This window comes from Physeter macrocephalus, chromosome 4, assembly GCF_002837175.3.
Source record: "Physeter macrocephalus isolate SW-GA chromosome 4, ASM283717v5, whole genome shotgun sequence".
NCBI lineage: Eukaryota > Metazoa > Chordata > Mammalia > Artiodactyla > Physeteridae > Physeter > Physeter macrocephalus.
Window position 1 is genome coordinate 49,340,492 of NC_041217.1, and position 12,667 is coordinate 49,353,158.

Genomic DNA, 12,667 nt, shown 5'->3' on the forward strand with positions numbered 1-12,667 from the left:
TAGGGAGGGTGGGAGGGAGGGTGACGCAAGAGGGAAGAGATATGGGAACATATGTATATGTATAACTGATTCACTTTGTTGTAAAGAGAAACTAACACACTATTGTAAAACAGTTATACTCCAATAAAGATGTTAAAAAAAAAAAAGAAACAGAGGTAGAGATTTTAGGATCAACTCTCAGGTTTTTTATGTATTGAAAACTTATTTATACTTACAGGGTACAACGGTAGGATTTTAGCTTTGGAAAATAGGAGGGATATCTTTTCCTCTTGAGACTGAGGGCAAGAAGGCATGGGTCTTGTGCAAATGTTTCCAAGATAGGAAAGCACAAGGAACCTAGGCCTGAGTAGACTTAATCTCAGCACAGCAGTAGGTGGTGCATGTGCTGAGAGTGGAGATAAGAGGGGGTTAATTCTGGGCTTTAGGAGAGTGAAAGCAAATTATTACATGTTCCTTTTGAGGAAGATGGTGATGGGAAGAGCATCAAGAGGTACATGAAAGGACTGTTTAGCAGTCGTGAGGATCTAGCTGGAGTCCGAGAGGATGGTCATAGAGGTTAGGAGTGGATTGTGTGGACTCATTACTATCTCAATGCTCGTAATTTAGATTGTAAGACTTTGGATGAAAGACTACTTTTTCCACGAAATATACTGTTTCTATGAACTCTTAGACTCTTAGAACTGAGAGATGTATTTAAGATCAATTCTTGGTTGACAGAAAACAAAAACAGAAAATTTAATGTTCATGTATAATTACATCACCAAAATGAAGAATAGGCATGTAGTACGAGCATTGTCTCATAAACCATAAAACATATTAACCTTGTACTTCCATTTTTAACAGTAAGAGGTAACTCACCTTCATTGATGAAAGTTACTGGTGGTATCTTGAAAGGGCTTTTGGTGGGAGAAGTTGCCAGATCAGGTGGTGGCATTAAATCTCTGGGATAACCGGGATCCCTCTGTATCTCATTGCCCCCCAGCAGACCAGGAGTATACTGATGACTGTTAGGAATGTGCTGTGGCACTACCTGGACGAGAGGAGGAGACACATGGGGGTCTTGTCGGGAAAATATCCTCAAGCACTGTTCTTCCAACAAAGTGATCATCACAGACTGGTTATTGACAAGATCAGTCAAGGAAGCATATTTCAGCTCTAGTTCCCTGTACCTTGTTGCCATCTTCAACATTTCTGTGGTGACATTGAGGATTTTATTTTCCAACTGGGAAAGTTCGAGTGAATTATCCCTCTTACGGATAATCTCATGTAATAGTTGCATATAGAGTTGAGTAACACGAGAGTTCATGTTACGGCTTTCTTTTCTCAGCAGCTTTACCTCATTGACAATGTTTCCATCTACATCCACCACCAATTGCAGGACATCTATCTCCCGCTTCTGCCTGGAGAGCACGTCCTTCAGGTTTTCAAGGTCCATCCTGGTGATCATGTCTTTAATGGTACCTGCATCTTGCCCTTTGGTATTGACACATATTGGCCCTGTTATTTTTTGTTCAGGTACCAGGAATGTGTATGAACATTTCTTTGCTTCCTCTTTACCATCTGTGGCACGAGGGTATCTCCTCTGGATTATTTTTTTTATTTTGAACTGTCCTCCTCTGCAATGTCCAATGCCCATTAGTAGGAAGAATAGCACACTTAGGGTCCAGATAAAAGCCTTCATTTTGAAATGAGGTTGTATGACGTCTTTAAAAAAAAGAAAAACAATGAAGGGAAAAAGTAGAAAAGAATTAATCTACTTTTAAAGTCAGTAACATAAAAAAGTATGTAAGGGAAAAACTGAATATCTATTGGTGTTAATAAATTGGGCCAGAATTAAAGTTATTAATTTCTTAAATTCAGTATTAAGCACCTTCCTATTTGTTTAAAAATTAGGTTTCAGAGATGAGCTCTCCAACTACCACCTTATTGTAATGCTTTTTGTTCCCCAGCTCAATGAGCAGATCTTGGTGAGTGCCCACTGTGTGCTGAGGCATATTGTTAGATGCTCTTGGGGCTTCTGAGACCCTAATAAGACACTTTTCTTACCTTTAAAAAGTTCACTTGCTATCTTAAGGCTTGGAAAATGGTACATAATGTTGGTAAGGCATTAATTAAAACATTCTTCTCTAACTAGTATGAAAGTTGCCAGTGTTTTTTATTTATATTGTACGGTTTCAATTAAATTGGCCCTCTCTAATAAATATCTTTTTTATCTATCAAATTAAAAAAATATTTTTAGACAAATCTAAAACCAGAAGGTTTTAGCATAATATTTTTTGTTTGTTTTTGTAACATGTCCTTTTGGGATTGATGACAAGTTTAAGAATGATAGCATGCTCACAGTCACTATTGTGGGTAATTGTGTTTCCTAAGTCATAATCATATATATGCTCTAAGCGTATATATGATTCAGCAGGTTCATTCTTCTAACAGACGTTCTACTGAACTTCATTTTAGTAAAAAGTTAGTAATATTTTATAACCATTACGAAGGAAAGAAACTCATCTGTCATTGAATCTGATCGTTAGAGTTGGAAAGTACCTTAAAGACCATCTCATCTCATTCAAGACAAGACCTCTTTGCTCCCATGGGTATGTTGAAAGCCAAGGCCACGGCCACACAAATAGGTAATATTAGAACCAGGTCTAGAATGCAGGTTCCCTGGCTCTTCAGTCAGTGTTTATAGCAGTGGCACATACGCTAAAATGTGTGCTTGGAATGTTCCATTTTTGCTTTGGCAGATACATACTTGCCTTTTATAGTATAATTTCTATAGCGACACTCAAGGAAACCATACGACTAGTTCCAAGAACCAAAGCCGCTTTCTTTTTCTTCAGTTACCTCCCTAAAGAGTAGTAGCAGTTAGAATGACTAAGATGTGTCACCCCATCAGGTTCATTAACAAGCTGCTATAGTATAGCCCACCTTCTCTCTCTTATAAACTTGATTGCTGTCTGCTGTTTCTGAAGGATGGCAGTGGATATACTAAGAACTTTTCTATCCCATTTTCCACCCAGGTACTTGTTTTTTGCTTTGGGGAGCCAGGTCCCAAGTTGTTTATGCCTGCCATTAATAAATAGCAATGCAACAATAACAATAGTTCATTTTTATTGGGTGCTTGTTAAGTGCCAGGCATTGTTTTCAGCCTTTTACATGTATTAAATCATTTACATCTCACCACAACCCTCTGAGGTAGATTATTATTATCCTCATCTTCAAATGAAGAAACTGGCATCCAGATGTTAAGTACCTCACCCAGAGTCACACAGCGTCTAAGACATGGAACCAGAATTTGAACCCAGGTAGAAGACTCCAGGTTTCATGTTTTTCAATAACAACTACATCATATGGCAACGTTTTCTATCACCAACACTGTAACAATCCCTTATATTTTTGTAGTGCTTAACTCGTGTTAACTGTTTGCATTCACAACAGCACTGTGAAGTAAACATCTACCATTTTGCAAAGAAATAAACCTGGAGAAGCTAAAACACTCAAATGGGATTCAGATCTTCTACTCATAACTTTCTAGACCTGTGATTTTTATCCTCGTCATGTAGTAACTGCAGAGGAGTCTTAACTTTGTGTTGCATGTCTTTTACAGTCTTTTCCTGGTTTGTATCTCTTTACATTGACCCATTAACTTAATTATGCACAGGTACTTGTGGATCATTTTTATATCCTAGACTTTTCTGCTGTCACTCCTTTCCCTCCATATGTATTCTGTTAGTTGATAGTTACCTGTCTAACTTGATTATGAAGCCTCCTAAAATTAAAGGTTGTATCAATGAAATAATGGACTCTTCAACTAGAGTCATAAAGATGACTACTGCTTTCTAAAACCATGTCTCCTTACTTCGGTGTTTTCAAATGAGTAATGTTTGCAAAATAGGGTGATAATGAAAATAAAGCAAAGAATGGATGGAATGTACAGAATTCGTTTTCTTTTCCTAACATGAGATTGGAAGGAGGTGCATAGTAATATTCCATATTTGTGTCAAAGGCTTTCTGTTTGCTGACTGATAGCCAGAAGTACACTTGGATGAGTACTTTTAGTTTTTTGCTTTCATACTTTGCCTTCTGACATTAGTAGAAAATTTAGACCGAGTGTCATCTATTTTATTTAAAAAGGACTCTAGTTACTATACTAGAGTTACCTGTACCAAAAACCAATAAAATATTTCTTGTTATACTTGCAGATTCATAGAATTTAGATATGGTTTATTTTTAAAACTGCAGACAGTAAAATAGAAGCCATCAGCCTGCTGGGTAAACGTATAAGCATTTCTCCTACGTAGTTAACATATCCAGTGTTCAGATGCACTCATTTCAGTCACTTCAGTAATGGGATGGAAACTCTTAGATCATAAAATTATTTTATCTAAATAAACTAGTATGAAATAAGCTACCAAAACAAGGAAAATTCAGAAAGTAACATGAAACCTCAAAACATGTAGACTTTTCTGAACAGTATTCCAACTGAAGATCTTGTATTCCTATCAGACACAGATTTCTTATAGAACTAAGAGCATATAATGCAAGTCTGCTAATGTGACTTTGTGTCCATGTTATCATGGAAGAACAAAAATGTGAAAATACAAATCTAAATTAAAATAGCTTCCTTTTGGTGTGTTCTGCCTTGGCTCTTTGTGGGTTCCTGCATAATTAAATCATAAGATGAATTTTTGTCTACCATAAGAGACTCTGACCTAAGTTAATATTTAAAGGAGACAACCAAAAGTTTATTTTTTAAAAAAATAAATACAATTCCCTTATCCTTTAAAAAAGTCATGACTTCGTTGTCACCTAAAGCTGAATAAGGAACCACACTTCTTAAGGAGTAGACTAGCTACATCATGAATAAAGAAGGAGTTTTTTAAATACATTTACTGTTTACCTTTTATGAAGACATTCTCTTATTTGTATTTTCCCACATATGTTCAGTTTTTAAAGTGAAAGATCCATAAATCTGTGTTACATCATAAAACCTTTCTGTATATGTTAAAATTTTCCTACGTCCCACAAGAATGTTGTAAATTAGTCACAGTATACTTAAGTTTAAATCTATGTCTTTGCTTGGTTGTTTTTAGGGGGGAAAAAAAAGTCTTCCATGCTTTGAGTTAATTTTATTGGTACTATTTCTCTTCATAGTTGCAACATTGCCAGCTAGTAGGGAGAAGAAATGAAAGTTAGGATATACTTCCTTTCAGATGGTAAATGGATAGAGGCATTTAACCGGCTGTGTCACGCACTGAAAACAGCATGAGGCAATGAACTTAAATTTATGAAGCACCGAAGATACCTTAGATAAAGACTTCTAGATTGTGAATTATGTTCTGGGAAGAGACTTGAGAACAGTTTCATCCCCTGGCGATATTTAAGGAAGCGATAAATAGTTATCTGGGTTTCAGATTAAATGCTTGCCTAAGGCTTCAGTAAGAACTGAGGTTTAACTGAGGTACTGTACTTTTCATAGCAACAACAACAAAAACAGAAAGAGATGACAGTATTTCAGATCCAGTATTGTTTGGAAATTTTCTCAGGATTTCTTGTAAAATATGTTTAACAGAGATCCTCCCATTATTGAGAGTTTTGAATCTTTAAGGAAAGGACATGAAAGTAAAGTTGAAGAAATCCTATTTAGCTTTACCATTTTTTGCTTGTTGAAGATTCTTACCTTGAATTTCTTTGATTTTTAAAAGGACAGAGGACCCCCAGATCATAACAAATTTAAGTGTCTTTGGTGTTAAAGCTCACTGTTGGTAACTAGTAACTTTATTTTTAATAATTCTAGTAATACAGTTAAACAAAGCCCCCAGATAGAATATTGAAAGAATCGTGTTTGTTGACCTATATTTTTGGTCTTTTAATTATGTTTTTAAGTAATTGTATCTTCTGGGTTCTTATTTTCTATTGTTAATGCTGACGACATACGCAATACTTCTATCACATTTTATTTCTTCTCCTCAATTCTAATCTGTAAGGTTTTAGGATTTTTTAATGTATCAATCGCTTTGCTTCTTCATGTAATTCCAGTTGTAACAGTTTTAATTTCTGTTGCCCAAGTTAAAGTACTGTTACATATAAACCTATGAAACTATTTAAAACTTTGAGTTTTAGTAAGAAATACTGTAGACTTGTTTTAAATCTTTAATATTTAGTAATACAAAATATTAATGTTTAGGTTATAGTTGGTTATGCTATAATTGAGGTATTGTTGGACAGCCTTTCAGTTAATTTTATATCTTCTTAGCTGTGTTTTGTAGCTATACTTTAAGATATCTTCACAGTATATGTCAATCTTTAGCATATACACTGTAGCTATGTAAAGAGAAACTAACCATGTTTACAACTATTTTCTTTAGTCTGTATCCCTTTGTTTTTAATCACTGTGCTGTAAATCTTATACATTTAATCCATTACTTGTTAAAATTTCTAATGTCACTAAAGTACTTGTTTTCTGAAACCCAGCATGTATGCATCAGTCTATAAACATATACACTAATTACCATTAAGTTGAACCTCAAATAATTCATTAATCATCATAAAGTATATAATGACCAGTTTTATATAAAGTTGCAAAACAAAACCTTTTTCAGACTAAACAAATTGTAGTATATATTCCAAAATTCTTTGATTAATAAGAGATTTTGAAATTTCTACTACAAATGTAAAATAATTATACATTTCAACATACATAGAATTTTTAAATAAAAATAAAAGAAATATTATAATACCTTTTGCATCTGTTGAAAGCAAACCCAGAGACTTGCTGCTCTTACTCTTGCTTTTAAAAATCAGTGTAGAAGTTTGTTCTTCTGTGACTTTAATGGCAACTGCATTTTTGTTTTGGACCGATGAATCCAAGCTGTACTAAGGAACTTCTTTTTCTTCTTACAGCACAAATCAATTGAATTCGACAAGCGACCTATGTAATTTTAAGTAGTATAGTGGAAGTTCCTGGTCTGCGGGCTGTCTTTAATCCAGCAGAGAAAGCATTGTGGCTTTGCTGTCTGCCACATGGAGAAATTCAGTAACCAGCTGCAGCTGACCCAGATTGTATATACAGTACCCTTGAATAGTGATTCCCTCTCTTTCTCAGGAGACTCAAGTTCAGCCCACATATTACGTCACCAAAAATTTGCTGGAGACTTGGGGGGAAAATCTCTTTAGGATTTCCTCTCTGTAGCTTTAAATAGGGGTGGGGGTAGTGTGATCAGCAGGAGGTTGAAAAGCTCCGAACAAGGAGAGACTGTGTGCAGGTTGAAGGAAGGGCACCATCTGGAAACAAACTATCATAGTTCAGCGGGCAATTATAAAACAAACATTTTAGTCTGCTACCCAGAGATCCTTTAAGTTGAACACTGAAAAAATAGCACTCAGCTTCACTTAGAAGTAGGTGCAGGCTGATAAGTTTGTTTTTTTATTAAAAAGAACAAGAGTTAGACTCTGAAAGAGGCAGTCCCCTAAATAGTATAATACTCTTTATAGCCTAGAAGAATTTCTAAACATTGAGTTGCCAGTTCAGAAGTTTTTAAAGTTGTAAGAAACCTGATGTTGTAATATGTTATATCTTACTGTGTAATGTTTCTGAGATAAAACTGTTCATTTTTTAAATTCTAATGTTATATAATTAAATTCTGATGTTATATAATGTCACTGCCTCCTATTCTGCAGCATGACTCCTCTTGTCTGAATATGGTTATTCTTATTAGTTGATGCTGTGCTTTAAAAGCAAACATAACCCTGGCCTGAGTGGGAGAAAAAAGAGAATTCTGACTCCCCGCTGGCTATAGGAACTTAGACAAGTCACTTTACCTACCTCTGGCCCAGTTCTTCTGCTATGAAATTAGGGTGCTGGAGAGGGAATTAGTAATTGTTGAATACCAACTATGCTTTTATATTTCATTAAATCAAGAATGTTGATTAACTCAGTGGCTGAGGAGACACAGATTTAGACATTTTAAGTAATTTGGCTTAGGACTTCCATACTAAGCGATAAGAACTGGGATTTGAATCTCACTCCAAAGCATTCCGCCACACTCTCTCTCATTGGATCATATAATTGCTAATTGCTGCTTCTAGATAAAACCTGTGCGTTTCTACTTTCTATGCATACCGTGTGCTTTCCCCTCTTCGTTGCCTTACCTTGTGCTGCTTTCTCTTTCTCAGGCCCTACCATCAACTGTTTGTTGATCAACATCCTTTATTTAAAGTTAGCTTACAATAGTTTCTACTTATTTCACAGAACTGATTATTTCTTTAAGTTCCTATGACATACATAGGTATAGCAGGGGTTCCATACTCAAAGGCCTACAAATGCTCACAACAAGAATGAAGCAGGTAATGTATATGAGTGAAGTAAACCAGAAGTAAGAGAGCAGAAGAAAATAGGGTTATGACAAACTGGCATCCTTAATGGTTAGTATAATGGTATCTACACCCTTCTCAGCTATACCTCATTGTTGCCAGATCTCCCCCCCCGCCCTTTTTTTTTTTTTAAGGAAAAGAGGGTCATATGTAGGTATTTCTTATGGTATTTCCTGATTTTGAAAACATTGGAACAGCTTCTAGCCTCTGATTTATATTATGTAATACATTACTTGATCATTCAGTGATCATATTGTATTCACTAATAGCTTAATCTGGAAAAATACGAGAATAGTAAGCTCCTCCTGAGCTCTTCCGCTTGAGCGATTTAAAGCAGTTAATAATATCACTAACCAAGGTTGGAAAGTGGAATGGCAGGAGTTTAGGGACAAGTAATGGTTAGTTTGGCATGTTAAATTGAAAATGAAAGTCAGGAGGTGTGTTCTATACAGAGGTTTGGAAAGTCATTGGCAGTTAGGTGACAGTGGAAGCCTCAGAAGTAAGATAATCCAGAAAAAGTACATGCAGAGTGAAAAGATTAGTGGCAGAACCATGGGGAATACCAATTCCAGGGAACATGAGGAAAAAGAAGAATGGAGGGAGGGTGGAAGCAAGGAAGGTTCAAGCCAGGAAAGACCAAGAAACAAAGGGAATAGTATAAATACTGCAGAGAGACTGAGCAGAAGGGAGGAGACCAAGAGAGATGCCTAAAGATTTAGTAATGAGGAGGTCATGTACGCCTCTGCCAGAATACGTTTCAGCAATGAGATGGATGCGGATTTCAGATTATCTACAAGTGTTAGCATGTGTGGATCAGTAGAAACTTATGTACTGTCAGTGGGAGTATGAATTGATATAGCTTTAAAAACAACGTGGCGCTGTCTTGTAAAGTTGAACATTATAATGTAAGACATACATGTATGTATATATCTGTATATATCTCTGCTAGAGAAATTCTTGTACATGCGCACCAGCAGACACAAGAATGTCCGTAGCAACAAGGAGGAAGGGGGCAAGTAACTCAAAACTCTTATCAAATAAAATGAATAAGTAAATTGTGATATAGTTACATTTTAGTTTATTCTCAGTTTAAGGAATTACAGCTGTACTTAACATGAATAAGTCACAGAAACAAAATAGTGAGTGAGGCAAAGCAATCACAGACCATATTTTTAAAAATTGATTTAACAACCACTTTAAAATCACTTACTGTGTACCCATTCTAACTTTACTGATATTATTTAATTTAATCACATATATAAAGTATGATTTTTTTAAAGCTCAAAAATAAGCAAAAGTAAAATAATACATTGTGCAGGAATACAGACAGGTGTCTCAAAAAAAAACAAGGGAATAATCTTAAAATTCGGAATAGTTGGTTACCTCTAGGCAGGAGGCAGGGAGATAACATAGGGAAAGAGCATGTAGATGATGCAACAGTACTGATGTTGTAGTTCTTAAGTTGACAGGTATTTATTTCATTGTTTGGTAACAACCAATATTATGTGTTAAACTGTTATTTTTTAAAAGGTAAAATTATGATTCTTGCACAAATACAAAATGAATACATGTCAAATGTTTTGTTTAAATCATTAAATATATAAGGGAATCAGGAAGATATTACAGCCACTTCAAGGGAGAATTCAAAGTACCACACATACATGCAGGCAGTCAGGAATGCTGAAATGAATTTACAGGTAGTTGCAAAACTGGTCAACATCCACGGGGCAATAATCAGTTACATCCCACTGGACATAATTCATTGGTATTTTTCTGGACAAGAATTTCTATTTTACAAGTTTTCAACAACTTACAGAGTTGTAAAATAGCCCAGGCCAAAAGGAGGCACTGAAGAGAGGTTATACCTAGTAATCATTTTTGCCTATTCCAAAGTCTGTCACAATTTTTCCTGACCCAAGTAAACTTTTATATGTACCAAATGTTACATAAAAATAGAATGAAGGATAAAAAAGGTAAGTGTACTAATCTTTGTTTCTCTTTCAGTGTGTTCAAAGAGGGAGAGGCAAGGGTTCTATCTTGAGGAGGGGATCAGATTTAAAGGAAGGGTGGCTTTAATTTTGTTTTCTTAAATAGAGGAGATTTAAATGTGTGCATTGGCTTTGGGAAAGGAGCCAGTGGAGGGTGATTGATAGTGAAGGCAACAGTGGACATTCTAGAGGAGGCAGTAGCGATTATGTTCAAAATTGCAGGTTAGATTTGGAGAGAGGAAGGGGATTCTCCTTCCTCTGAGATGGGAGGAAAAGGAAGGGAGCCAGGCTATTTATTTGAAGTCATAAAAAATGAAGTTGAGAATCTCTAAAGAAAAAGAAATATTTATGATAGGTGGGTTAAAGAATACAGTTAAGATTTACTGAATGGAATAGGAATGATACTAGGATGAATAAAAGGATTGCCATGACAACCTTTTACATTGTGTTAAGCACTAATTGTCTGAAAATACTGGTCAGGATTTTAATTTTTTAGAGTGCAAGATAGAGTAACCGCCTGAATGAGTTTATACTCTTGAGCAGATAAGATATAAAGACAAAAGATTTTCAATAAGGAGATTATAAAGTCTTAAAAATTATCAAGTGAATGGTATAGATACTGTATGAGTTTGTAACAGAATGTAATTTAAAAAAAAACAACTTGGGGTACAAGTGTATACTCTGAGATCCAGCTCTGTCACTAACAGTTTACAGGGCATTAGCCACTTCCTTAATATCTGTGGACCTTAGAGTATTCACCTATAAAAAGAGGGGTCTATTAGACTAGACAGTTTCTAAATTCTTTCTTGGAATCTGTGAGAAAACTAAAGAACAGTTGACACTGACCTGGATATAAGATATGATTTAAATGGGCAGAGTTGAGTCTAGGTATCATTTAAGATGGAAGAAGTGGCATGAGAAAAAACATAGGGCTTATTTGGAAGGCAGTAGGTACATCATTTTGGTTGCATTTACTCTGAGAGTTCATGAATGGGCAGTAATGAGGAGAAAGTAGGAAAGTGTATTTTTCTCTCCAGCTGTAGTTGTCTTTTACACTTTACATGTGCGTAGTAAACTCTCAGGAAATATTTTTTATAGATTTGACCTTGCATATCCAGAACTAGTACAACCAAATTATTTGGGGGTATATGTTCTTTTTGTTGGTACAGAGAAAGGGCAAGGTTAACTTCAATTTGTAGTCACATGAACTGTTTCAAAGATGCAGTGTTAATCTTTAAAACAAGATGTTTCTGCCAGAATGAGACAATTTTCAAAGTAATTAAGACTCAAGTGACAGTTATCAACTCAAGGCAAGGGGGTATAGAACTAATATTAAGTAACTACCCCATGGCCAGGTAGTGGTTAGGCTGGCCAACTTAAAACTTCAGGCTATACCACAACTTGGAAAATAGACATAAAAACTGAGGTTCGGAGATTAAAATAACTGTCTTTGTTATATACAACTAGTCAGAGGCAGAGCCAGTTCAGGAGCTCAGTTTCTTTCCATTAAGACCCATAGGTAGGTAGGTACTGGAGTTTCTGACTCCAGCCTCAAGCCATATTTTAAAATGGTATCATAAGAGGACATTTACAGAAAACATATTTGCATGTCTGACCCCAGCTCCACAGAAATCTAGGCCTCAGTGGTCATGTTTTAACAAGGCTGCAGTGTATTAATAATGATATATTCTAAATATGGCATATAATGAAATACAGCTATAAACTATACTCTTCCAAACTATAAGTAGGAAAACACTTATTTATCTAATTTCGTTTCAGGTATCTACCTGTCAGATTTAACATACATTGATTCAGCATACCCGTCAACTGGCAGCATTCTAGAAAATGAGCAAAGATCAAATTTGATGAATAACATCCTTAGAATAATTTCTGATTTACAGCAGTCCTGTGAATATGGTGAGTTTCTGAGGGTAATGCTATGATTCACTTACACAGGTTGATGGCCACTTTTCACACAACAGGGAACATCATCCTAATATAAAGGAAAATAATGATTGTTTTATTTCACTGTTTAATATTTAGCATCTTATTTAAGATCTTGCTTTTAAGGAATTGAAGTTTTCATATTTAAAATGCTAAGTTTTATCTTTTGCTTTTCTGTTATTTTGTAGCAACTTTGCTAACATAATTTTCACAATTATTTTCTATTCTCTTCATCTCATTTGATCTCCCTGATCTATTATGTAAATAGTTCTTTTATTTATTTAGCTAGGGAGGGAGCTGAGACCCTTGATCCTAGTAACAGTTGACTAGCTTTCTTGAGTCCTGTGTTGAGTAAAAATAACCAA

General features: G+C 35.3%; 2 protein-coding genes across 8 annotated transcripts in view; one reads left to right on the forward strand and one right to left on the reverse strand.

Moving 5' to 3' along the window:
* RALGPS2 (Ral GEF with PH domain and SH3 binding motif 2) overlaps window positions 1–12,667 on the forward strand; it is a 305,267-nt gene that overhangs the window by 257,230 nt on the left and 35,370 nt on the right. For all 5 annotated transcript variants that reach the window (XM_024133662.3, XM_024133661.3, XM_024133664.3 and 2 more), the window contains one exon: window positions 12,138–12,275. In XM_024133662.3, the coding sequence (XP_023989430.1) occupies window positions 12,138–12,275 (138 nt within the window). The remainder of the gene's footprint in view (window positions 1–12,137; window positions 12,276–12,667) is intronic.
* Window positions 1–12,667, reverse strand: part of ANGPTL1 (angiopoietin like 1) — an 84,644-nt gene that overhangs the window by 15,648 nt on the left and 56,329 nt on the right. The window contains exons 2-4 of one of the 3 annotated variants that reach the window (XM_007117534.2): window positions 6,738–7,281; window positions 1,337–1,704; window positions 859–1,030 (exon numbers count right to left, since the gene is read on the reverse strand). In XM_007117534.2, the coding sequence (XP_007117596.1) occupies window positions 859–1,030; window positions 1,337–1,681 (517 nt within the window). In that variant the 5' untranslated portion in view covers window positions 1,682–1,704; window positions 6,738–7,281. Of the gene's footprint in view, window positions 1–858; window positions 1,705–6,737; window positions 7,282–12,667 lie in introns of all 3 variants that reach the window. The other 2 variants (XM_007117533.3, XM_028488599.1) reach the window with 2 other exon arrangements.